Below are 24465 nucleotides of genomic sequence, written 5' to 3' on the forward strand. Positions count from 1 at the left end.
CCCTCACCTGATTTTTGATGCATGCACAACGCAAGCTTTTGAGGCTCTGCTGTCCCTAGTATAAATACAGTCAATTGGAGGGAGTCTTGACAAAAGCTGTAACAAGGGAAGGGAAGTAGAGCTGGTCTATACTGGGACCGCTTGATGTTGGTCAACTGAAGTAGCTAGTCAGCGGGCAGTCAGGACAAACAGGTTCCAGACATCAGAATTTCTTAAGTCAGTTCCTTCAAACTCCGGCAACAGCGTGGGAGAAGATATTGTGGAAACAGGAAACAAATCTGCCTTTCCTCCAAATAAGGCCAAAGAAGAGGGAACTCTTGAAAAATGTGAGATGTAAGCATGAGCCTTATAAAAGACTATTATTCCCCCAACTGCAGCTCGAGCATCCAGCCTTGCTGCTTGCCCTCTTATAACCTTGCTTGTGCCTTCTTGATAAGGATTTTTTATTCCATATTAAAGCACTGTCCTCTGTCAAGAATAAGGCTGAACCTTCCAGTATACTACATGCATTCCTGGATATCACGTTTCAAAAAAGTTCCACTAGTGCTCAAAAACCTACAGGAAATAGGTCACATGGATGATGAGAGGGATGCAATGACTTTCATGCTAGATAAGACAGAATAGGGGTAGGACAGGGTAGGACCTTGCATCTTGGAAGAAAAACAATAGGTATTGCAGTGGTAGAGATCTATAGAATTGTGACTAGCATGGAGGCAAATAGGCAACAATCATACTCTGTTTCTCATTAAAAAAGAGCTAAGAAGAATTAACCAGCATCAAATGAACTTATAGTATTTTATATTCTAAAATATATACCAGATAACACGTATTTAAACTGTGTAACATTGTTTCACTACGTAACAGAGGTCAAAAATATATGTAAATTTTATAGGAACAGGTCCATTGATGGCTACTAAAGTGAAGAGTTTTATGCCATCTTTTGCACTATAGGTTTCTAAAGCTTTGCTTTTTCATAAGCTGGGAAGATATGTTGGGGTAAAGCCTGTTAGGGAAATGTCCCGTTTCTTAAATCTTTCAGTACGTATCCCTAAACAACCATTTCCAACACTGGAAGAGTGGGTAAGATTGACAATTTGTGAATGATCATCCTATTGTCCCAACTGTTGCTGTGGAACAGGGACCACCTCTGGTACTGGGGCTACAGTAGAGGCAGGAGGGCTGGGCTGAATGTCAGGGTGGGGGTCTTGGGTGGGACCACCAGGTTTGCTCATGGACTAAGCCGGGTCCTGAGGAGGGCAGCAGCTGTCATGATGGTGACTAGGGGCTGTTGGAAAGGCCGAAGGGACTTTATTAATCTCTATGAAGAGCAGAGGAGAGCAGTCTTGGCCAAGGCAGGTAATGGTGGGGGGGGAGGCAGAGGCATGGGTACCAGAGGCAGACTGAGCCTTAGGACAGGCTCGTGGCTCAGCCATGCAACTCTGGCTGCATCTCGGTGAGCTGCAACTGAAACAAGGGACCTGAGAACCAGGGTATTCCCCGTAATGTCCTGTCCTTGGTGTCACTGTGTACAGCTCATACACTTGAAATGAAACTGAAGGAGGGTTATGCGTGAGAGCGATAGGAACGCATCTAAGCATGATGCTATGGGAACTTGAGTTAAAATCATCTTTCAGTTCACAGAGAGTGGATTGGGAAACAAGAATATATAGATGACATCGTCTCTACACTGATGATCCTGACATACAGTTGAAATGTTGGTACCTGCACTTGAAGAGGATGCTAAAACATTGAAGTAGCAGCAGAAAAAAAAAAGGCACAAAAATGAGTGAGGGAATGGGGAAGGTAATTTTTGGTGAGAGGCTGAAGCAGGTCAACCTGTTTGGTTTGCCAAAAAGAGGACTGAGATGACTTGATGATAGTGCTTGTCTTTAGGAGCAGTCAATATACCAGACACCACAGAAATTCCGGTATAAAGAATGGTCTTTAAGGAAAAGGCAGAAATCTGAGAGTGTGAGCATGTTAGAAATGAAGGTTAGAAACGAAGAACACGTTTTTAATTGTGAGGGTGACAGCAGCCACTGGAACAACGTGCTAAGCCTTCAGCTCATCAGGTTTTCTCTCCAGGCACTGTTTCTGTCCAAAAGGCATGCTCTAGCCAAATACAATACACTGTCCCTGCCAAATCTGTCCTTGAGTGTCATGTCAGTTTTATCCCCAAACTGTCAGGGGTTTTAGGAGCAGCTAAAACAAGCTGAGTTCCACATTATTGCCCCCTCTGGTCCCGTCTCCTCTGGCACCTGTATATTCTTGGAGATCCCCCTCACCGCAACCCTTCCCGTGTCGAGTGGACACCCCGTCTTTGCATGCCGCTGCCAACACGACCTGCTCCTGTCGCCAAATCAGCATCTCCTTCACAGGCCACTGCTCCGTGGCAGCTGCCACCCCCGCTCTTCCCCACAAACACCCGCACCCGCTTGCTTTTCTCCACAAACACCCGCACCCGCTTGCTTTTCTCCACAAACACCCGCACCCGCTTGCTTTTCTCGAAACCCTTTAGGGGAGGCCGGGCTGGAATCCCCTCGGAGCGCACGTCCTCGCAAGGGGACATTTCCGACACCCCGTCGCCGAGAGAGCGGGTTTCCCCCGGGCCGTCCCCTGGGCTGCGGCGGCGGCCGGCGCTGGGACCGCCGGCATGTCCCCGCCGCCAGGGCTGGGCGCACCGGGCGCTGTGGGGCGGTCGCGCCTCCCGTGGAAATCCCGGAGCCTCCAGCTCCGCCTCTACGCGTGTCCGTGGGCTGGGGCCGGGCGGGGGAGCAGCCCCGGCCGCCGCCGCCGCCCCGCCCCGCCATGCCGCAGCCGTAGGCAGCCCGCGGCCGCTCCTAGCCCTCGGCCTCCGCGGCCTCCGGGCGGCGGCAGCGGCGGGCCCGGCCCGGCCCTGCCCGATGGGCAGCCTGCTGAGCGGGGTCAGCTTCAAGGAGCCCACCACGGTGGAGGACTGCGACTCCACCTGGGAGACCGACTCGGAGCCTGAAGCGGCGGCGGAGCCCGCCGGGGAGCCGCGGCGGCAGGAGGGGGTGTGCACTGCCGCGGGAGGCGGGGAAGAGCCGGCCCAGCCGCCCGCCGCAGACTGCCGGCCCCAGGAGCCCCCGCCGCCCCCGTCCCCGCCGCCGGAGGAAGGGGAGCGGGCAGAGGCGGACGCCAACAGCCCCGAGCAGGTACCGCCAGCGCCGGGCGCGACCCCGCCTCGCCTCGCCCTGCCCGGCGGGCCCCGAGGCCGGACCGCGGCGGGCCGGGGAAGGCCGGGCGTGGGGCGGCACTTGCAGCCGGTGTCTCTGCCCTGCGGAGCCGGGCCGGGCCAGGCGATCCTGCCTCCGCCCCCCGGAGCCCAGCCGAGCCCCTCGGGCTGGGGCAGCCCCGCTTTGCGGGCCGCGGCGGGGGGACCTTCCCGGGCGTGAGGAGCGGGTTGTGGTCAGCCGGCGCTGCAGATAAGTAGAAACGAGCCGGTTTCTCTCCCTCCCCCCGCCCCCCATCATTACGGTAACCTGCTCTCGGCAGAAAATCGAGGCCTTGGAGCCGTTGTCAGCCCCGCTGCTGCTGCTGCTGTTTCGCGGGGAGGTTCTGTTTTAAATTAAACCCGGTCTTGAACTTGGCCTCGTAATTAAATGGGTTAAAAAAAATAAATAGGTATCTGCGTGTCGGGTGGTGCGTGGCAAGGGGTTTGTGACTCCTCGGCGGGTCCGAGGTGAGGAATTGTCAGAGCAAGTTTCTGTCTTTTTAAGAGCCTTTGAAAATGCCGACCCTAAAGAAATAAAGGGTTGCTTTGCCAGTAATTTTGTTGGAGTTAGAATTGAATATAGGGTGGACCAGCTGGGTCTTATTTTTTGCAGCCTGTTAGATGTATTACGTTTACTTTTGCTTCAAAAACCGTGCAAAATTAAATAAGCGTAAGCATTTTTCTCTTTTCTGCTTGATACATGGCGATAGTAATGCCTGGTAACCAAGTGTCAAGGGGTGTTGCTTTTTCGAGGGAGCACGCTTTGCCTGTAGGTACGGTCAAAGCTGGTCTTGCAAAAGGAAGAATGAAAACAGATGCTTGTTTGTTATTAATGTGCCACTGATAAGCAATGGACTGGGTAATGATAAAGGCAAATGTCCAGTGCAGTCACAGGGAACTTCCCTTTTTAGGCTGGACTTTAACCTATTACATGTGTATCGCAAGGAGTGGAATGAATTTTATTTTTTTTTCTCATTTGGCCTTTGGTTTTAGTGTAGAGACTCATTTTATGAGACTGAAGAATACAAAGGTCTTTGCTGCAGTATGGTCATAAAGAAATCACAATGAAAATAAAGTTGTTGGTAACAAGTTGAAGTCTCTGTACACTAAAGCTTCATTTTCTGTTGTTCCTCAATGCGTGCAGCGTTTTCAAGTGTTCTCTGAAGTCAGTGGGATTATTTCCATTGACCTTGATGGGCTCTGGTTGTTTCAGGTCACAGCTTCCAAACAGCTGGGGGCCAGTACAAGTTCTCGTACATAGGTATTTTCTCTAAGCAGGTTTCTGTTTTGGGGTTTAGTGGTGCTTATTACTAGGCTTTAAATTTAAGTTCTGAGAAACAAATAGTAGAAAATGGTTCAAGAAGGTGTTACGACTGCAATTTAGCTTGTCCATGACTGCTCATTTTCTTCCCCCAGATGCAATGATAGCAATTAAGTCAATGTACACATGACAAATAGTCCTTGCAAATAGTATGATTTCCTATTCAAAATTAGTAGTGTCTCTGCATTTTCATGTTCAGTTACTTCTTTCATCTTGTCCTAGCACTTGCTAGATTACTTTGAAGTCTTGCATTTGGAAATGACAATCAACCTGTTGATTTAAATCAAATTCAGTCTCGTTGGAAGGATATTTCATAGTCTTGCTTTTGTATTTTATTTTACTTTTTAATTTAGGTTTAAGGTGTGTGGTGTTAAGTATTCAGCAGGGAGATTTTCAGCATTTGACCAAACAGTAGGCAAATACATGCACTGCTGTATGCTTACAGTGCTGAAATCCATCATGAAAAATAATTATTTTCATATTACACAAATTCACTATTTGGTGTGTTTGTGTATGGTTGTTATCTACTTTCTACCTGTTTCAGAGTGGTGATGGAACTGAGCTGACAGCCAAGCCAAAGAGAAGCTTCTACGCAGCAAGAGATTTATACAAGTACCGACACCAGTATCCAGTAAGAATACTTTATGGTTTAAAATTGCCTTTTTAGTAGAAGAGAGCACACAACCCAAGCATTCCTAAAACCTTTATGGTGCCTAATAAATATGAGAAATGAGAAGACTCAAAAAGCTGATGCAGAGGCCCAACATCTGTCAGTGGGAGAGGAATGAAATTAGTGCAGTGTCTTTTCATCCTGGGTGTACATGCAAACACATGAGGTGTTGTCATGGTTTAACCCCAGCCAACAACGAGGACCATGCAGCTGCTCGCTCACTCCACCTTCCTCCCCAGAAGGGCAGGGAAAAGAGGGAGAAAAGGAAGGGAAAGACAAAAAAACCCCAAACTTGTGGGTTGAGATGAAGACAGTTTAGTGGAACAGTAATGGAAAAGGAAAATAATAATAATGGTAAAAGAATGTACGAGAAGTGCATCACTCACCACTTGGTGAATTGGTTGCCCAGCGTGACCGAAGCAGAGATTGTGGATCCCTGCTCCTCAGCCCACCCCCATTTATATATGGGCATGATGTCTATGGTATAGAATATTCCATCGGCCATTCCATTGTTCTGTCTAGGCTCCTTCTCAGCTTCTATGGGAAACTGAAAAAAGTCCTTGAATGGTATAAACATTGCCTAGCAACAACTAAAACAATATGCATTATTGACATTGTTTTCATACCGAATCTAAAACATAGCATCACTAGAAAGAAAACTTAACTCTATCCCAGCTGAAACCAGGACAGATGTGTAAGTCTGGGAACAGCGGGAGGAGCTGAAGAAGGCTTGTGCTTTGAACACTGAAGATGGCAGCTAATAGAGTTTGGGCTTGTTATTATTTGCATCTTGGAAGTTCCTTGAGACCGAAGTCAAGGTGCTGCTAGTCTTGCTGCTCTGACCTCTGCCTCAGTAGGAGAAGGTACTAACGATAAGGAACTTGCAGATCCTTAAACTGAATCTTTAAGCACATGAGTAATTCTAAGGAATTCCCAGTTTTCATAAACTTCTGAAATTTTTTTGTCCTTAAACTATTCAGAGAGCACCGTATCACTTCCTGGATAGTCTTGATAGGTTTTTGTAGACTAATAATGTCCCGTTTCCTTTCTTTCAGCAGAACTTTAAAGATCTTCGATATCAAAATGACTTGTGTAATCTCCGCTTTTACAAAAATAAAATCCCTTTTAAACCTGATGGTGAGTAGTCTGTGGCAATAATAGTGATAACCAAAGAATGCTCACTAGTAATAGTAACAAAGTGAAACTGTAGCCATAATTGCGGTGCTGACAAATTAAAGGTGTTTAGTTATATACTGTGCGACTTGAACCTCCCATGTTGGACTAACATGTTGATAACATGGGAGCAGGTTATGCTTAAACCAGAGTTCGCTTTTGCTCCAGGGAGGTGGTGCTTTTCTCATGCGTCTTCAGCATGATGTGATACAGGGTGTTGTTTTTACAAGTGGCACTGCCTCTTATTAAACAAAGATAAAGTTGCTCCACTGTGCTGCACAAACTCTTGCTGCCTGACTAGGAGTGGCAGGGATATGGGTGTTATCCCTAGTGCTGTGTGAGGGAAAAAGAATGTGTTGTAACCACCTCGTGTGATTATTATAATAACAATAATGAAATCATTTCTCAAAGTCCCTAATGGTTCTGGTAGAGGAGCAGGAACCTCTTATGCAAGGCTCTGCACAAACACAAGATGAGCTGAGCAAGGACAGACCCTGCTCTGAGAGTTTGCAAGCAAAGTATGAGAGACAAGAGAGTAGCAGACAGATGGGGAAGCAGAAGGAGGCAAATAAACCAGTCTTGGTTAGAATGGTAGACAGGAATCTTGGCACATGAGAGCTTAGCCACTGGCACAAAAAATTTTGCAGGCCAAAAATAAGCTTTTGAGAGTTTTGAAAGAATGATGAGGAGGTTACTTTGAAGGTATTTGCGGAAAGATCCCCTCAGCATGAGAGCAGCTTGAGAGGAAGCACCAAAGTGCACATTGGAGTACAGAAGTGAGATGTGAAGCCTGCCATGGAGGCAGGATCCTGTTGGAGGCAGGATCAGTCTCATAGGAACAAATGGGCTCTGATAAGGTAGGAAGGGACAGGTCACAAAAGGCTTTGGAAGTGAAGGCGGATAGTTTTTGTCTGATGTTACAGAAAAGGGCTTCACAATGGAAGAATGCAAAAGTGGAAAAAAGAAAAAGGCAATATAAAAAAAGCTGCAGTCTAGAAACACGATCTTACCAGCAGCATTCAAGGTAGATACAAGTGTGACAAGAGGGCACTTCTCAAAGTCAGGAAGAAGGATGTTGAGATGCAAAATGACAAAGTTCTGATAGGAAGCTGGATGGGAAGAAATGTTATATAGAAGGACATAAACTTGTACATGCAAGAAGGCTGAATGTGAGAGTTGTTTATAGGCAAGATAGTAATAATATCCTTAGCAAGTGAGAAAACAAGTCAGGTTATGTGAAAGAAAGATACGACCATTGTTTTAATCATCTTGAACTTTATCTTGAGATGCTGAAGACTGTGTTTTTAGCTTGACTGGAAGAAGAGTTAGATCTGTGAATTACCAGTACAGAGGTAGCAAATTCAGGAGACGTTACACAGAGAACAGATACAGAAAGAAAGAGAAGAGCACTGAGGTCCGTGTGAACCTGAGGACCACCTGAAACTGAAAGCCAGAATAGGTTGGGGGGGGAAGGGGAAGGATCCTTAAAGGAGTAAAATGAAGGAGCAGTTCAAGACAGTTAGCCACAAGAAGAGATAGTCATGAAAACCAGAGGAGGGCTTCCCTCCTAAAATATGTAAAGAATAAAATTTCTCCTAATATTTTTGGAGCAGACCACAGTTGGTAGTGTCAAAGGTGGCTGATAGGCCACGGAGGCGGAAGTGTTGATGGATGTGAGCTCTGGTTATGTAGAAGTTTTTATTGAGAATGGGAAAGAGCAGCCACCACCGTGACCTAAGTCTGTAGATCTGTGAGAGTGTTCAGAGGGAGTCAAAGCTCCTACCTTAGGGACTGGATACTGGGGAATGTTATTAAAAAGACATTTCTAGCGCAATACTAGTTCTAAAGTTTAATTCCATGACCTACAGATTTAGCTTGTGGTTCTGACTCATTCTGACTTCCCTGGAATTGAGCAGCAAGTTTTCCAGTATTTGGAATGTAGGTTGCATACAGTGCGGTGGTGGCAGGAGGTCCTCTTTGCAGGGTCCTTTTCCAACCTTGTCTGCACTGGAAACCCCACGTTCTTAGCAGCCCCTTTGACTGGCTGCTCTCTCCATTTCTTGAAGAAAAGTACGAAATGAGTTCTCCTTTGTCATTGAGACCCCAGTGGAAATTTTCACTGGGGGGAAGAAGAGAGGTCTCAAATGTATAATAGGAGACTATCTACACCCAAGGCTCTAGTCACTCCTGTGCTACTTGACTTTGGGAGACACCGTGTGGCAGTGGTAAAACTGTTGTTGGTTTCAGAGTAGAAACAGGCTAACATTGATTGTTCATTCATGGAAAGAGACTGTACAGGGTTTGGAACAAAGAACATCCTTTTGTGTACTTTGCGTATTTGTGCAGTGCCTGGAAAAGTGCCCTCGCCCATCACTGAATTGCCTGAATGCTGTCTCAGTGCGAAGAATGATTAATTTTCTTTTACATGTACTTCGTCCTCTTTTTCTATCACTGTGTCTTTCCAAGAGGAACTGACTGAAGTCCACAACTGTTTTGAGGCCACTGAAAGCTGAAATTCTTATTTGTTGAGAAAGGCCTGAGAACCCCAAGTCAAACTCATAGCAATAGCAGCAGGACTCTTGGCCACAGCTAATTGCGAAAGATTTCCCAATTGTAATGTTATTTGCAGCTGGAGAGATTCCTGGAATGGGAGATTTCTTAGAGAGTTGAGGCTCTGTTCTACTAAGATTATATATGTATACATGCAGAGTTTTGTCAGCTTAAAGCGCGGACAGGTGATTCACGATGCAATATTTTATGTGAGTGGTTTGCTAATTACCAGTCAGTGTGGTAAAGGGATCTAGGACATGAGAACTTTTGAGGAAGTATATTTTACAGAGGTTATTGTCACATACCCTCTGCTGGTAAGGAACTTGGTATAAGCCACTTGTTTTGTTTATATTGAAATTTGATAAATCTGTAATTAAGTTTTAGTACCTAAATTAATTTTACATCAAAATGAATTTATTATGGCTGTAATAGACCTTATTTCACATCCTATGTGCAAGGGAATTCAAGTATTTATTCTATCACTATGTTAACATGGCATGTACTTTATGTGTATGGATGCTGGTTTTGGTGGCTACCTAACAGTTTTCAAATTATTTTTTTGCAGGGGTTTATATTGAAGAAGTCCTAAATAAATGGAAAGGAGACTATGAAAAACTGGAACATAACCACACTTACATACAGTGGTTGGTCACTTATTACCTATTTCTGTTTCAAAACATTATTTTGATTAAGTGTTCATATACTGTGAGCCATAATGTGCTTTTTCTTTTAACAGGCTTTTCCCACTGAGGGAACAAGGTCTGAACTTCTATGCTAAAGAATTAACTACATATGAAATTGAGGTAACACAAATTGAGCTCAATACAAACCATGACATTGATTTTGATACATAACTACTTTTTGTTATGTAGAGTTGTTTTATACAATGCAGAAGTACTCGCTCTAGTGCCACTTAGAATTTTGGATGTATTCTTTGTTTATTAGGAATTCAAGAAAACAAAAGAAGCAATTAGAAGGTTCCTTTTGGCTTACAAAATGATGTTGGAGTTTTTTGGAATAAAACTAATTGATAAAACTGGAAACGTAGCACGAGCTGCTAACTGGCAAGAAAGATTTCAACATTTGAATGAGTAAGTAATGACATGCACTCCACTCTCTGGAATTGCCACAAAATCTCTTTAGCCTTTTGTTTTCTAGAGAAAGAGAAGATATATTTTCCAAAGATTGCCAGGAAAAAGAAAAAGAAATAGTCAGTGCCTGGTTTGTGCCTGTATGTGTGTGTTTCTCCTTCCCCCTTTTTTTGGTTGTGCTTCTCGCCTGTTACCAGTCTAACTGACATCATTGAATTCCCTGAAAGTACAACTTCAGATGGTGCTGAAGAAGATCACAGTTCCAAATTAGATTGTTTGTCATGCTACTGAGTGCATTTTCACCTGATCCCAAAGTGCTGCTTCTCACTTGGAAAGAGAGAGTGGCTTATCTTTGTATTCACATTTCTTTTTGAGAAAAATCAAATTCTCCACACCTGTATGGAAGCTAAATAGTAAGATTTCACTACATCCTCAAAACATGAAATATTATGTATTTAATACTTTTTAATTGCAGTGCTTAACTGGAGAGGTTTAGACACTCATTAAGTCAAACTGTAGCCCAACTTTCAGCAAATTGCATCTATTGCTTTTTGTCAGCATTGTGTAGAGCGTAAGTTTGCACTGAATTTTGTCCCATGTGGATTAATTGTATCAAAATCTCTTTTCAAATCTTATGATCGCTTTTGTAATACCTCTGATCTTAGAGGTGAAGATTGTTTTCTTGCAGTATTTTGTTCTCCTGTCCAAATGGAAGCTTGTAGATATAATTGCTGATGGATAATTGTGGGTGAATAATGGGAATAATTTGTTATTAATTTTACTTAAATATTCTATGAGCCAGTATGGGTGTGGGCTCAGACTCAGGCCACAGATAAAACAGGGTTTCAGGAAGCCCAAATGTCATGCACTGCACACTTTTACACTGTAATTCCTATATTCTCACCAGTCAGGAGTTAACACAGTTCTAAGTCAGGAATTGCGACTCTTTTTACCTACCTTTAGCCATGTAAAATTTGGGCATTTAAATTTTACTGTTTACTTAGGTGTACTTTATGAGGGAAAGAGCTCTTCACAAGCGCTTCCAGAAGACAGTTCGTTCCATTTATCTTAGACGCTTCTTACGACCGTGGGACTTGCTCTCCAGAGGTGCCTGTTTTTTTTCCCAGCACCGAGTGTATCAGAAGTGTAGGTAGCGAGTCTAGACTGGAGACCCAGCTTTTAAATAGCTAAAGTGAAGTTTCATGAATCCTGTTCTGTATCTGTATTACTGCAATACACCACAAAACCCCATATTTTATAAAGTTGACTGGGTTTTCTCCTCAGAAAGAATACATACAACAGAAGGAATGAAAATCAGTATACACTTTGATTTTTATTTATTTTTCAGCCTGTTGCCTCAGTGCATTTTACACACACTGATTTTCACTCACAACATCCTAGCAAAGGAGGTGCTAACAAGCTTTAGCAGCTGTGAGAAATGAAAGTACAGGAAGCCTGAAGTACACACCTGGAGTGATAAAAAGGAGTGAGGAGTTGCAGTTCCAGTTCTGTATCTGTAAGGTGGTTTTTGTTTCTGATTCAATGGAATTTTTTCACCCTTTTCTTCTAAAGGTCTCAGCACAACTACTTGAGAATCACTCGAATTCTGAAAAGTCTTGGTGAGCTTGGATATGAGAGTTTCAAATCTCCCCTGGTAAAATTTATTCTCCATGAAGCTCTCGTGGAAGATACCATTCCCAACATTAAGCAAAGTGCTCTAGAGTATTTTGTGTATACTATTAGAGACCGAAGAGAAAGGAGGAAACTCCTGAGATTTGCCCAGCAACATTATATGCCCTCAGAGCATTTTATCTGGGGACCCCCAAGAAAACAGAAGTCAGATGGAAGCAAAACAAATAAAAAGCCAGCATCTCCAATTTCTATTCACAATAGTTTTACTTCTAAGCATAAGAAACCAAAAGAGCCTAAGAATACATCGGCAATCGGAAGCTCAGCTGGTAAAACAACTGAAGAAAGGAAGGTAGAACTCGCAAAAAATGGCGAAGAACATGACGAGGATGAACAAGAAATGAACTGTGATGCTGTTAGGCAGAACAGCAGCGAAAAGCACAGTGATGCTGATACCGGTCAGCTTTCAAAATCAGAAGAAATTCATGATACTTCAGATGGAAAGGACGACGCCTCTCATGCCAAAAACGGTGGTGAAAACCTGATCCATGACTGTGGAAATCACCCCGGCACTATAGAGAAAGATCCGTGTGACACTGAGAATTCTTCAAATAACGCGTCGGCAGATCTACAAGATAACCTTGATAAGGATACGCTTTCAGGGGGGACCACCACAAAAAACAAGGATGAGCTCAGATCATGAGTCTGAGGTTAATGATCATTATGTTTCGTATGGAATGAAGCAAATTATTCATTGTTCCTTCATTTTGGTTGAAATTTCCATCTAGTGTAATATAAAATGTTCATGAGACTATGCTTGTTGCAAATGCATCAGATCAGGCTTCTGTTAGGTTAATGAATTTTATTTTTTTCAACCTCAGTTTATCAGCAGTCAGCCAGGTGTGGCTCTTTAAAACAATCATGTATATTCAAAGCGAAGACATTTATTATCTTTTCCAGACAGATTGCATAGAAAAGCTTATCTATTTTTTTGCCATTAAATTCATCCAGTATTTTTTTCTTAAAAAAAAAAAAAAAAGCATAACTTACTAGAAAGCCTTGGAACATCAGAATTTTTAAGTTTCTTTTAATATGCTTTAAGTGTTGATCTCCTTTTATGAAATGACTAGAAATTATTTTAAGAGCACAGTTTTTTCCCTAGTAGGTATATTTTTTAGGAACTCTGTTCATGTTTAACGGCGGTATTTGCACAGCATCTTTTACCTTAGGTTAGCATCCTTGGTGGAGACACATAGTAACATACCAAAATGTCCTATGCAGCTGGGTATCCTTGTACATTGAATAAAAGTTTGACTTACAATGAAACTGTATCGACAGCTTTTGGGTACAAGGGAAGTTGCACTTTAGGCTCCTTTTAGTCCCTGTTAAGTTCTCCCTTCTCTTGCCTCATTTGTTACTACTACTAATTTGTGGGGAGGGATCTCTTTGATGACTCAGATGTGGTCTCAGTGTGAAAACTCTCTGCTGATCAGCTGTAATAAAACAATTCCCCCAGCTGGGTTCAGCTCCTGGAAAGCCTCTGGACAGCTGAAAAGCAGCGTCTTCACCACGAAGCACTGCTTAGTCATCAAAGCCATCAGAGAAAATGTCACCAGGCACGTCCAGCCGGATCTTAGCTGAACTTGGGTGTTTGTTGGGCAGTTTTGGGTGAAGTCTGCACAATGCTGGGTGCCCTGTTGCTGGTCTGGGAGAGGAAGGCCGTCCTGATGCTTCCTTCCAGCTGTCCATTTCCTCTCTTTGCTCTCTATCAGAGGTCTTTCACAATTTAATGCTATTTTGCTCATGGGCTGAAACCTGGGGCAGGCCAGTCTGCCGGCTTAGCTGGAACCCAGCAGGTAGGAATTTCCCAAATAAGATCTTTCCCAGCTTTCTTCACTGAAGGACTGTCTGCTTTTCCTGAATAGCCTCCTCTGCCTTCATGCCATTCGGTCAAACAAGATAGTACTCAGCAAGTTAATTGTGTAGAATATGAATTAAAAAATAATGCAGGTAGAACTCACACTTTCTACGGTCCTAAAATAGTCTAAAACTTCTGTATGTATTTTCTATTTAAAAGTGTATATATTATCCACTGCCTTTAATGTATTTTTGATGAAATGTTACGAGACAAGTGACTGACTGCAGTTTGAGTGTCAGAGTGCTACAGGACTTCATTCAAGTCTTATAACTCAAAATGACAAAGTCTTCAGGGGTTTCAGAGCATAGACAACATGTCTTCTATTTTTCTGTTTCATTAATTCCCATCCTCGTAGTGCATCCTCCGTTGCTTTCGCCAGGTAGCGCTCTTTCTTGGGATTGAATAGAGTGGTAGTTAGAGATCTTAGTACCCGTGGACCAAAGATTAGGCTCTTTCCATCCTAAAGAGGCAGGGAAGAAGGAATATGTATTCCTCCTCCTCCTGTGTTGACTTGTAAGGAAAGGAGCATATGTACATGGATTTTTTTAAGGGTAACCCAGATTGGTCAAGGAGGTATTAAGTCTGTCTGAGCAGAAGAGCCCCAGAGAACTCCTCCCGCAGCCCCCGCCTCTTTCAAGCGGGAAAGATGCTGAGGAGCCTTTTATGATGCCCTGGATTTGAACTAGGATCCCCTTGTCTGTGTTTGCCTCTCACCTTCAGAGCAGCAGGGGACAGGAAACCCTGAGACGAAATTGGTCCGTGTAGGTAAGGACTCTGACCCCACGTGTATGCACAGGGAAGACAACTTTACGTGCTGCCTGTGACTTTTGAAATCTTGAGTGCCTCACCGTGCCAACTTAATAGTGTTGTTTTTACATAGTTATTTCTTGAATGGCATAGGGAAAATTTATACCCTGTGTATGAGGAATATAACTATAAGGTAGGTAAATTGTACAGAGCCTTCGATTTATGGACTTTAGTATTAAGGTTAAACACTTCAAAAAAAAAAAAAGCATAGTGTTCAATTGACATAAGGGATGCTGGGGGTGTTATTATATTTATACTGTAATTTGATTGAACATCAGCGACCTCAGGAGATCTTTATCTACTGAACAAAAAAAAAAGGGAAATCTTGCTGTAATTTTAAACCAGAAAGCTCTTGGGATGTCCAAAAGATTTCTCTGCAGTACGGTATTCTGTTACTGTGACACCGCTTTCACCTATACCTGCTTGCTGGTTCTCCACTTTTAATTAAGTACTTAATGTACTTTTAATCTGGCAGGGTTGTCTGCATTAAGGGCCCAGTGTTATCTGAAAATATAGTCAAGAACTTTTTCTCTCATATCCTTATTAACTCTGCAATTTTTTATTTTTTCTTTTAAATCTGCAACTCAGTATATTTCTATCTGTTTTCGTAGAAGTGAGAAGAGTAGTGGCATACCAATTGCCTACAAAGAACTAAAGGGATTAGGTAAGTGAGGTTTTTTGTGTCAGGTGGGCTCCTGCGCTCTCTAATCTTTGTCTTACAGCTTTGTCAACAGAATTACTCCCCTGGGACACTTCAGCTTTAACTGACAAATTCTGCTCTATGTAAATTTTGATGGTTTATCGTTCTTTTCATGGAGGGAGTTGTTTCTTCTGATCTTGCAAGTGCTTAAAAGAAGGATTCATTGCCGGACAATCGTGCAGTGTAGCATCCCATTGAGATTTGTGAGGATCGACTGGGTGCACTGTATGCGTTTCATTCCAGAATCATGGCCTTAGCAACAGAAGCACCCTCTGCTTGAAGCTTCTAAGTACTGGCTCTCAGGTTTACAGTACAATGTATGTTGAAATGATTGTATTCTCATAAATGTCAGTAGTTAGTTAGTTAACCATTACTTCAGAAACTGCGGATGTGTAAAGAAAGTCAGGATGTTTGCTCACTGGTAAATGTGGTTTTGTCTCGCTATGCGCTTCAGTGTTCAGGGGTTTCTGTGTACTTACTGCAATAATGTATTTTGGCCCAGTATTTTACAAGAATCTGAGCTATTCATTTATTAATTGAACAGAACCTCACACGCAAGGGTTCTTCCCTAATAAGTACATCTGAGTAGCCTCTGGTTCTGTGAAGTGGGAGTAGTGTGTACATAGACACAGCTATAAATTTGATTTTAAGTGTCCTATGGTGAGGGGATACGAATGCACAACTCGACAAAATGTTACTGAGTACACACACATGCGTGAAGGCAATGGCACAAATCGTGCAGAAATGCAGCACTTTAAGATCAGTTACAGCTCTGTGCCCTACTGTCCAGGATGGGACTGTGCCTCGGTACCTGATACTGTGTTGGCGTGGAGACTGAAAGCTCAGGTACATGAGGTGTGCACCACAGACCATCCAGATAAGAAGAGCAGTTTCGCGTGTGGACATATCTAGGGGCAGAACTGAGTTCTTTGGTGTCCATATTGCTCCTATTTAAAGGCGTGCTCCTGAAGGATGCTAAAAATATTTGCAATAAACCTTTGAGAGCTGTTCCCTGCCTTGGCCAACTCCTCAGTTTTCTGCTCTAAGATTGCAGCAGTCTGGTGTATTTGGTATTTGTATAATCATAGTTGATATTTCGCGTGATCTAGTGTAAGCCTCCTTAAATTATTCCAGGATAGTTTTAATAATCTGCAGTTGCATATACCTGTGCTATAACCAGGAAGTTTACAGGCCTTAGAAGCTTTCTGTAATTTTGATGGATGCTCCAGTAAGGTAAGTGAAGGGAGATTTACTAGATGGAAATGGAAAACAGCTCTTGCTTGTTTTTTAAATAAAATGTGTGTATTAATTGAAATTTAATTTTAAATGAAAGAATATTTAATTGAAAATTATTTTTTTTGCACCTTTCTTTTCCTGGCAGTTGTGGTGGTACTAGTCACAAATTATACTAAGGTATCTATGTTTAAGTGAATATGTAACGCTTATTACAGCATACTTCTACAGGTAGCATATCATTGAATTTCCATGACAAAAGCTGTATTTATGAAAAAGACACAAGTATGTGAAGTAAGTTTTGCCATTAATAAAAGTGTGAAAATATCGTGCTAATGATGTACATTGTCCTAAGAACTACCAGTGTGGATCAGAACCAAAGATGTGTCTAGCCTTCTGTCTTGCCTCCAGCAGTGGCTACCAACAGATGGTGTGAAACAAAGGACAGATAAGGTAACCACGTTTTTCCATTTTTGAACTCATGGTTCCTCTCAGCCTCCACAATGCTTTGTTTTGTGTGGAAAAAGTAATCTCTTGTTTGTCTCAGATCTGTTTATTCAGGAATTGCTAGTGCGTTTGAACAGAGTTACTGAAAGCACTGCAAGATGAACAGTAATCCACTTCAAGTCAGTTTTTAAAAGCTGTGGGAATTTCTAATGATAGAATACCTGCTTAGGCAGGTCCCCTGTTTCTGTCCTTAGGCGTATGATGTCTGCTTAGGCAGAAAACCTGTCCTATGTTGATGACAATATTATCTGACCTGTCCCTTCTGAATAATTTTTTACACATAAATCCTTTTGTATGAAGTATTAAAAGTCAGATTCCAACTGCAGAACAGACTTTTTGCCTTTTCTATCAGTGTAAAAGCAAGATCAGTCAAAAGCAAAACCTGTTCCTAGCCCGCATCTGAGTAAGGTACCTCTGGATTTGGAGACACCAGCATCAATGGGTGTAATGTTGTGATCACGTAGAAGGCGGAAATACTATCCGGGGTTTTCATAGTCCTCATTCCACATTTTGGTAACTTATTTTGATATGTATCCCCACTTCCATTTGCGATTGGTAACTGCTCAAAAGGTGGTTTTGATGGCCATCGAAGCCTGAAAATGAAGGATGGGTCAAAAAGGCCTAAGCATGGACAATCTACCCTCCTTTCATATCACAGTCAACACCATCAATTCACTACTAACAGGGATTTAGGTGCAGTTCTCCAAGGGGAATGTAAATTGTGTCTCTGTGCTCTGTATTGCCTATGAACTTTTCCTGAAAGCTGTGTTCCTTTTACAGCCCGTGTTCTTAAGTATGCTTACTTAAGACCATTGGGGAAAGCAAGAGTTTATTTTCAAGAATATATTTAATACATGCCATACCTAATGGACTCCTAAGCTATAGTTCAAAAGCTGTAGAGATCAATTAAATAGAGACCTCCTGGGGTTTTACACTTATCACCTTTATATTTATTTTCAAAAGCATTAAACTGCTATAAAATAACAAATGTGAGACTTGGCAAATTGTTCTGAAAGAAGTCTCTTAGAAACTCAGCACTTTTTAATTCTACCATGCTTACAAGTCTAGTGGCATATTCATCAAATAAGGTTTATTGTGAAATATACTGAATGTATTTACTACTGTGACTAACTATGTGAAAATTATTGTTTTGCAGTAAAAAAGGTTATGGCACTTCTATTTTTGGGATCTGCTGAAGCATGTTTGCTAATCATTAGTTGCTCGTTTTTCTGTGTTTCAACCTATTCCATGGTTGTTTGCCCTTTATATAGTTTGAGTTCAGCAACAGATGATTAGGTATAGTTTTGCACTGATTGATAAGATTTGGAAATATCTTTGACTTCATTGTTAAAATGTATTCTAAGAAAAAAATGGAGTAAAAAGAAAAAAACCAAACCCCAACAATTTTAACTTGCAAAATGGAACAGCTACATGTCAGTTTTTATGAATGGTTGGTCCTGCTCTCTTCTCTGTATTCCTTTGCAGTGTTTAATTACAGAATGCCGTGCATGTTTGGTAGTACCAATACCATATGTATGTGGTAGGAGTGGTAACCAGTTTCTGGATTTGTAATGCACTATAAAGATATATTTTATAATTCTGTAACTGTATGGCAGTGTTATGCCAAAAAAATTGTATAAACATAAAAAGCAATAGTTTATGTTGCTTACTGCTATATTTTAAATCGTTTGTAAAATGAAATACTTGGATTTCCTTTCAGGTAAATATATTTTTAATAACAGCAGCCAAAACCTCTAAACTAATAAAGCTTCTTCATTTAGCAGCATTGTTTTAGCAACATGTACAAATATTGTATAGCTCTAATAATGTGTAATTGCTGTTTGGCGCTTGTTTGTATAGTCTTCTGTAAATGTATTAACACTTAAAAGTAGGGCATTAAAGGCTCTGGTCCTCCTTTTTTGTTGTCAGTGGCAAACCCACCACGGATAGCAGAGGAACAAGGGAAGGCCCACAGTGAGCTTTACTCAAAGTTTGGGGTTCTGGTTTTGTTTTTTAATTTCAGAAAAATATATACCACGAAGACACTGTTAATGTTAAAAGGGTAAAATATCCATTAAGATCGTGCAGGCGGAAACCCTCCAGAGCAGTGCCAGCAACTGGCTACGGCTGCTTGGGCTTAGCAGGGAAACATTTAACCTGCTGGTTGTATTTATCCTGTGCTGAAGCTGTAGAATGGAGTGGCTTCAGCTCCTTTTCCCCCCAGTTTTGCCGTAAGCTGTTACTCGCACGGTAGGACTGCAGATTTATGTAGCTCTACAAAGGGCCCAGCAGGTTTGGAGAGGTTTTCCTGTTCTCACATGTGTCTTCTCAAAGTGAGAAGAAGCAGGCGCTCCTCACGCGGAAGGAAGGCTTCATATGTGGTTCGTGTCTCAAATGAAGCTTGGTGTTAACATGGCTGTGTTAACTTACTTCCATGTTGTCAGGTCTCCCAGGGATGGGGTTGAGCTGGTAGGCAATAACAAGATGTGTCTGTGTTTTGGTTTCCCCAAAAAATTCAGTTACAGCTCCCTGAGGCAACTGCGATGGTGCATCTGCTCCTGGGCAAAGACTGGCTGCAGGGCAGTTAGGTACCCTCTTCTGCCTTTGGAGGGTAAACTTCAGGGCTAAAGGGATGCATGGAGACAGTTAGATATGTTGCTGGCTGTTGTACCAGCAACTCCAGACTTTGAGCACGTCTGCAGTAAGCAGATCCTTCCTGTGTGACGCTCATGGGTGCCAAAACTTCTGAAAAGTTTTCTTGGGGCTCATTACAAGGTGAAGAGCATAAACTGATATCCCAAATCTAGCTGTCCCTAGTTAAATTAAGACAAACCAGCTTCTGGTGGAGGTGGAACCAAGAGGGTGATAGGTCCAGCACCTGGTGACGGGACCAGCCTTGGCTGCTGCATCCCCCAGCCAAAGGGACAGGCACCCACTTAGGAACACAACATCTGTCAGTGCCCTTGGGTCAGCTGGGGAGCCAGCTGCTCTGTCACCACCTCCACAAAAATGTGATGCTGGATGGAAATATATGCATGTCTGTCAGGGCATACATTCCCCTACTTTGCTTTTTTGGGGGGGGTAAAATCTAGGAAATTTTCAGGTGACGGGGCTTCTGCGCTGGTGGGAAGAGCAGACAGCAAGGAAGGACTGAGATGACAGCACTGTGTTTGTGCAAGGAGAGTTGGCAAGCACTTTTATTATGCGTAGAGCGGTAGTGGAGATGTCTGAAATAAATCTAAACTACCTCTGTTGTTTAGGGAGTTAAACTGCAAGGTTTTGTTTTGATTTTGTTGTTTTGCTGTAATATTTTTCTAACAGAGCTGTGCCATAAAATTGGGATGAGAATATTTTATTTTGATATACGCGGGTGATCTTGAGCAGGGCCTAAAGTGTTTGTAACGATCACGTTAATTGCAAAAATGTGATTTACCTAACAAAACCTGGGAATAGTCATCTTAAAATTACATTTTAATGGATTTATTTTGCTTTGTTTGCCTGGGCTGGGTAATAAACTGGAAGACAAAACATTAAATATCTTCACTCCCTGGGGTCAAACAGGCCAAGTATTATCACTTCAAAGTTAAATGGGTAAGTGTGATTGAAGAGTATCTGCAGTTTAAAAATAATCCTCCAAAGAAGCGGCAAAAGCATCTACCAAAGTATTTTGCGACTAAATAAAGATCTGTAATGACACTGCTTTTTAAATGTTACCTTCACATATCTTCTGAGGTGGATTTCATTGTAGTCAAAACTGTAGTATGACTTTAGTGACTTGTTTGTACCCAATGTGAAAGTTGCACATGAGCTCCATGAAGCCTGTTCTTTAAAGCCTGGCTTTCTTCAGTGGGGGCAGGAAGAGTGGGTGTTTAGAAACATCGGAGTCCCCGGTTTTGTCCCCACCTTGGAAGGCTGTCACTCCTGGCTGGCCCAGAGAGCCAGCCAAGAAGAGTCTGGGATCAGGGTCGTAGCATGGCCCTGCTCCCACCTCTTCAAAGATCACAGAATGGTTGGGGTTGGAAGGGACCTTAAAGATCATCTAGTTCCAATCCCCTGCCCTGGGCAGGGACACCTCCCACTAGACCAGGCTGCTCAAAGCCCCATCCAGCCTGACCTTGAACACTTCCAGGGATGGGGCATCCACAGCTTCTCTGGGCAGCCTGTTCCAGTGTCTCACCATCCTCACAATAAAAAATTTCCTCCTTATATCCAAGCTAAACCTACCCTCTTTCAGTTTAAAATTGTTACCCTTCATCCTATCACTACACTCCCTGATAAAGAGTCCCTCCCCATCTCTCCTGTAGGCCCCCTTCAGGTACTGGAAGGCTGCTATAAGGTCTCTCTGGAGGCTTCTCTTCTCCAGGCTGAACAACCCCAACTCAGCCTGTCCTCATAGATGCTGTAATCAAACGTGCTTGTTTCCCCAGAAGGAGATGAGCTGAAGATTTGACCTTCTCAGAGCTGGCCTGGGATCAGCCACACTCATGGCCGGGGTCCAGGGCTGGGCGAGGGCTTGTTCTGCCTCAGTGCTGGGGTCTGGTTCCTGCAGTCTAACTTATGCACCTGGTGTGTTCATTGACCTTCCCAAGTGCAATTACTTGCAGCAATTACTTGCGGCTCAGACCTTTCCTTATGGCTAATCTTGGTCTGCATGTTACAGGTTGAGCTTAAAAATGAAATTATTTTCCAAGAATTCTCCCTATGAAAAGCCAATTTATGAAGGTTTAACTATGCCCAAGTATTTGCCGTATCTGATAAACTCTTGCAACAATTTCAAAATATTTTGATACAGTATATGCAATGCATTAGACGTTTTTGCAGGCAATATTCTATAGACATCGTAATTTCAAGGCTTTACTGAATGTAGGAAGAACATTTAAAATTCAACTGACTCTTTCTATTTTTATTTAATGTATAAATCAGACATAATTCATGCATAGTTCCTTCCAGGTTTAGACGTTTATTGAGCACTATGTATGGTTATAAACATTTTGTGGCAGCTGTTTCAAATTTCAGAATAGAAATAGAAAAAAAAAAAAAAAGAAACCTCACATTTTCACTTCTCCAATTTCCTTTGAAAGCTTAAACAAGGAAGCTTCTAATTTTCTGCTTCCAAACTGGCAGCTGAATTTAGGGCCTTGAATTACTTCTGAGAACTAATACTGGGAACACGGGACCCTCAGTCACTTGGAGGCAAATCTGTAGTACTTAGTTAACTAAAAATGCAGAAATGTAGTAGAATTTTCCAAAACTACAAGGCACCTAATGCTGATACTCAAATAACGAGTGCTCTCACGAAGTCTATGAAGGGTTTCTCTGCATCTAGAGAACATTTTAACTCTTCACTAGAAAAATAAGAGTTCTTTCTTTTTCTTTTTTCTTTTTTCTTTTACAGTAAGGACACAGTGAAAATGGCACCTTTTTTACAGTTTAAACTGTAAAACAAACCTTTGCTACGCTGACATGCATCAACTCCACCCCCCCAGACTGGTGATTGCTTTTTACTCATCCTCAGTCACCGCCATTGCAGAGTCAAAGCCATCCCTGCTCGGCGATCATGCCTGACACCACAGAGCTGACCTGTGTGGTGGCACTGGTGCCCACGGTCCTTCATGGCCACAGTCACTGTGGTGAGGGTGGTCACGCCCAGGAGATCCTCAGTGAGGAAAGCCTGACCTGAAGTGGGCATCTGCTTTCTCTTCCCCACCCCCAAATTCGGTCCCGCTATAAGGTAGTTGAGTTTCGAGGCAATCTCCAGCCCCAGGCGGCCACCGTGGGCTACACGCTGCCCAACCCTGGTGAAGGTGTTACTCTCCAGGCCACAGCAGATGCCTCACTCTGCTGCTCACTGTGTTTTTCCCTGCTCAGCTGCTGCTCCCTTTCCTAAAGCAGAAGCAGTCTTTTCCCTGGTTTCTTCCTTGCACTTTCTAATGACATGTAATGGCCTATTGGTGCATTGTTAGTTGTTCTGGGGGCTCTTTCATGAACCGGTGCCCATATTTTGAAGGCCTTTGCTGTTATCCCACCCTTAAACTGTGCAGACACCTGCTGCCAAGCTCTGTTCACCCGCTGAGATGAGAACAAGCCTGTGACCCCCGTGCCGAGCAGTGAGGAAAGGCCACCATCCGTTGAGAAACAGAGAGCCCACCTGAGGTCCAGCCTGTGTGGGGAGCACCATTGCTTTTAAGGAAGAACTTTTGCTTTTTAAGTAAGTGATTGCAATGAGCCTTCCTGTGGCTCTATATGAAATTCCCCAAAAGACTACACTCAGGTATCAGAGTTTGTTTATGGTAATGAAGGCCCAATGCCATAAAGCCAGCAAGAATATGCCCCAATAGTGCTTTTTAGAAGCTTTTCACCACTTTGGATAAAAAGCTGCTGACAAAATTTCAATCTTGAAATCTCCTGCAAGCCTCAGATAATTAGGAAATGTTGCTGAGTCACACCCGGATAGGGTAAGTGCCTCCCCAGGGCACAGCTGGGAACACCGATGCCTATTTCAGATGTGTCCCCAAACGCAGCAGATGCGAATGATTAAGTAACACACCCTGTGGCGCATTCACTGCTGACTCATTTGCTGCACCGCTGCTGAGATAAAAGGAGTCCTACCAGGTAAATTCAAGGCAGAGTTTTGCCAGGACTTTACAAACATCTTCATAGAGGCTCAGAAGGATGATAAATTTATATAGTAAGAGTCACACTGTAGTTCAAGGATCTTTGCTGGAGAGAATCCAACTCTTCTGGGACCTGTTTGTTGAAATTAGAAGTGGGGCAAAAGCTGTCCCAGAGACTCTTCCTCCACTGGCACGTCACAATCCCAGCAAGCCTCATCCGCTTTGTCAGGAATAATTTGGGAAATCACACAAATCACCGTCTTTTGGTGTGAGCAGTCTAAGAGCAGAAGTGCAGGTAGGGCTTTGGAGACTGAATCCTTTGGTATGAAACAAAAATATCAAAATAAAAAATAGCACAACAAATGTGAAATTTGTCATCCAGATATAGCTCCACTTCAATTTCTGCCTGTCCCTAAATTGTCTTACCTATTAGGTCACACGTTTCCTGGATGCCTGATGTCCCACTTCTGGCCAGTTTCTGATGGTAAAATTCCAGTGTCAGGAGGCAGATGGGAATTAATGAAATGTTACGGGGCTCTGCAAGGAGGGATGCTCAGAGAAAAGGCACAGAAAGAAGTCTGTTGGATTGGAGGGTTTCTGACCCAAGGATACTGTTGAAGTCATGCCTGAGGGATGAAAAGAGGAGCTTTCCCGCCGCTGTGAGATGGGCTGGTATAGACTGGAGGTGGGTGCCTCCCCTCTTTGCCTACTCGCTTTCTCAGCCAGAACTGACTGGATGTCACTGACTTGGAGATAAGTAGAAACGTTTCAGAAGAGACTTATGTTGCATCCAAAATCCTGACGCATTTATGGATCTGTAAATCTAATTTCACTTTCCTGTAACGTGAGTGAAAAGCTTTGTTAAAAAGTCCTGAGCCTACCTTGAGCAGGATTTCCTCGGGGGCCAGTGATCGCTCTTGTGGATCCTCATGGAGCAACTGTCCTTACACACGATTCTTGATATTTTTTTTTACCCAAGTGCAAACCTGATGTCAGGGTCCTGGGTACCCCAACAGG

General features: G+C 42.9%; 1 protein-coding gene across 2 annotated transcripts; it reads left to right on the plus strand.

Annotated features, from left to right (window-relative positions):
• The first annotated feature begins 2420 nt into the window (after positions 1–2420).
• OGFRL1 (opioid growth factor receptor like 1) lies at positions 2421–18751 on the plus strand. Of its 2 annotated transcripts, none has more exons than XM_063330229.1 (7): positions 2421–3176; positions 5101–5187; positions 6285–6363; positions 9515–9593; positions 9686–9752; positions 9895–10040; positions 11613–18751. In XM_063330229.1, exons 1-7 carry the CDS (start codon positions 2904–2906, stop codon positions 12370–12372), a joined length of 1491 nt encoding a protein of 496 aa, XP_063186299.1. In that variant the 5' UTR covers positions 2421–2903; the 3' UTR covers positions 12373–18751. The 2 variants fall into 2 exon arrangements, with proteins under 2 accessions (XP_063186299.1, XP_063186298.1); XM_063330228.1 differs by having other exon boundaries at positions 2422–3176; positions 6282–6363.
• The last annotated feature ends 5714 nt before the right edge of the window (positions 18752–24465 follow it).

This window comes from Chroicocephalus ridibundus, chromosome 3 (assembly GCF_963924245.1).
Source record: "Chroicocephalus ridibundus chromosome 3, bChrRid1.1, whole genome shotgun sequence".
Classification (NCBI taxonomy): domain Eukaryota; kingdom Metazoa; phylum Chordata; class Aves; order Charadriiformes; family Laridae; genus Chroicocephalus; species Chroicocephalus ridibundus.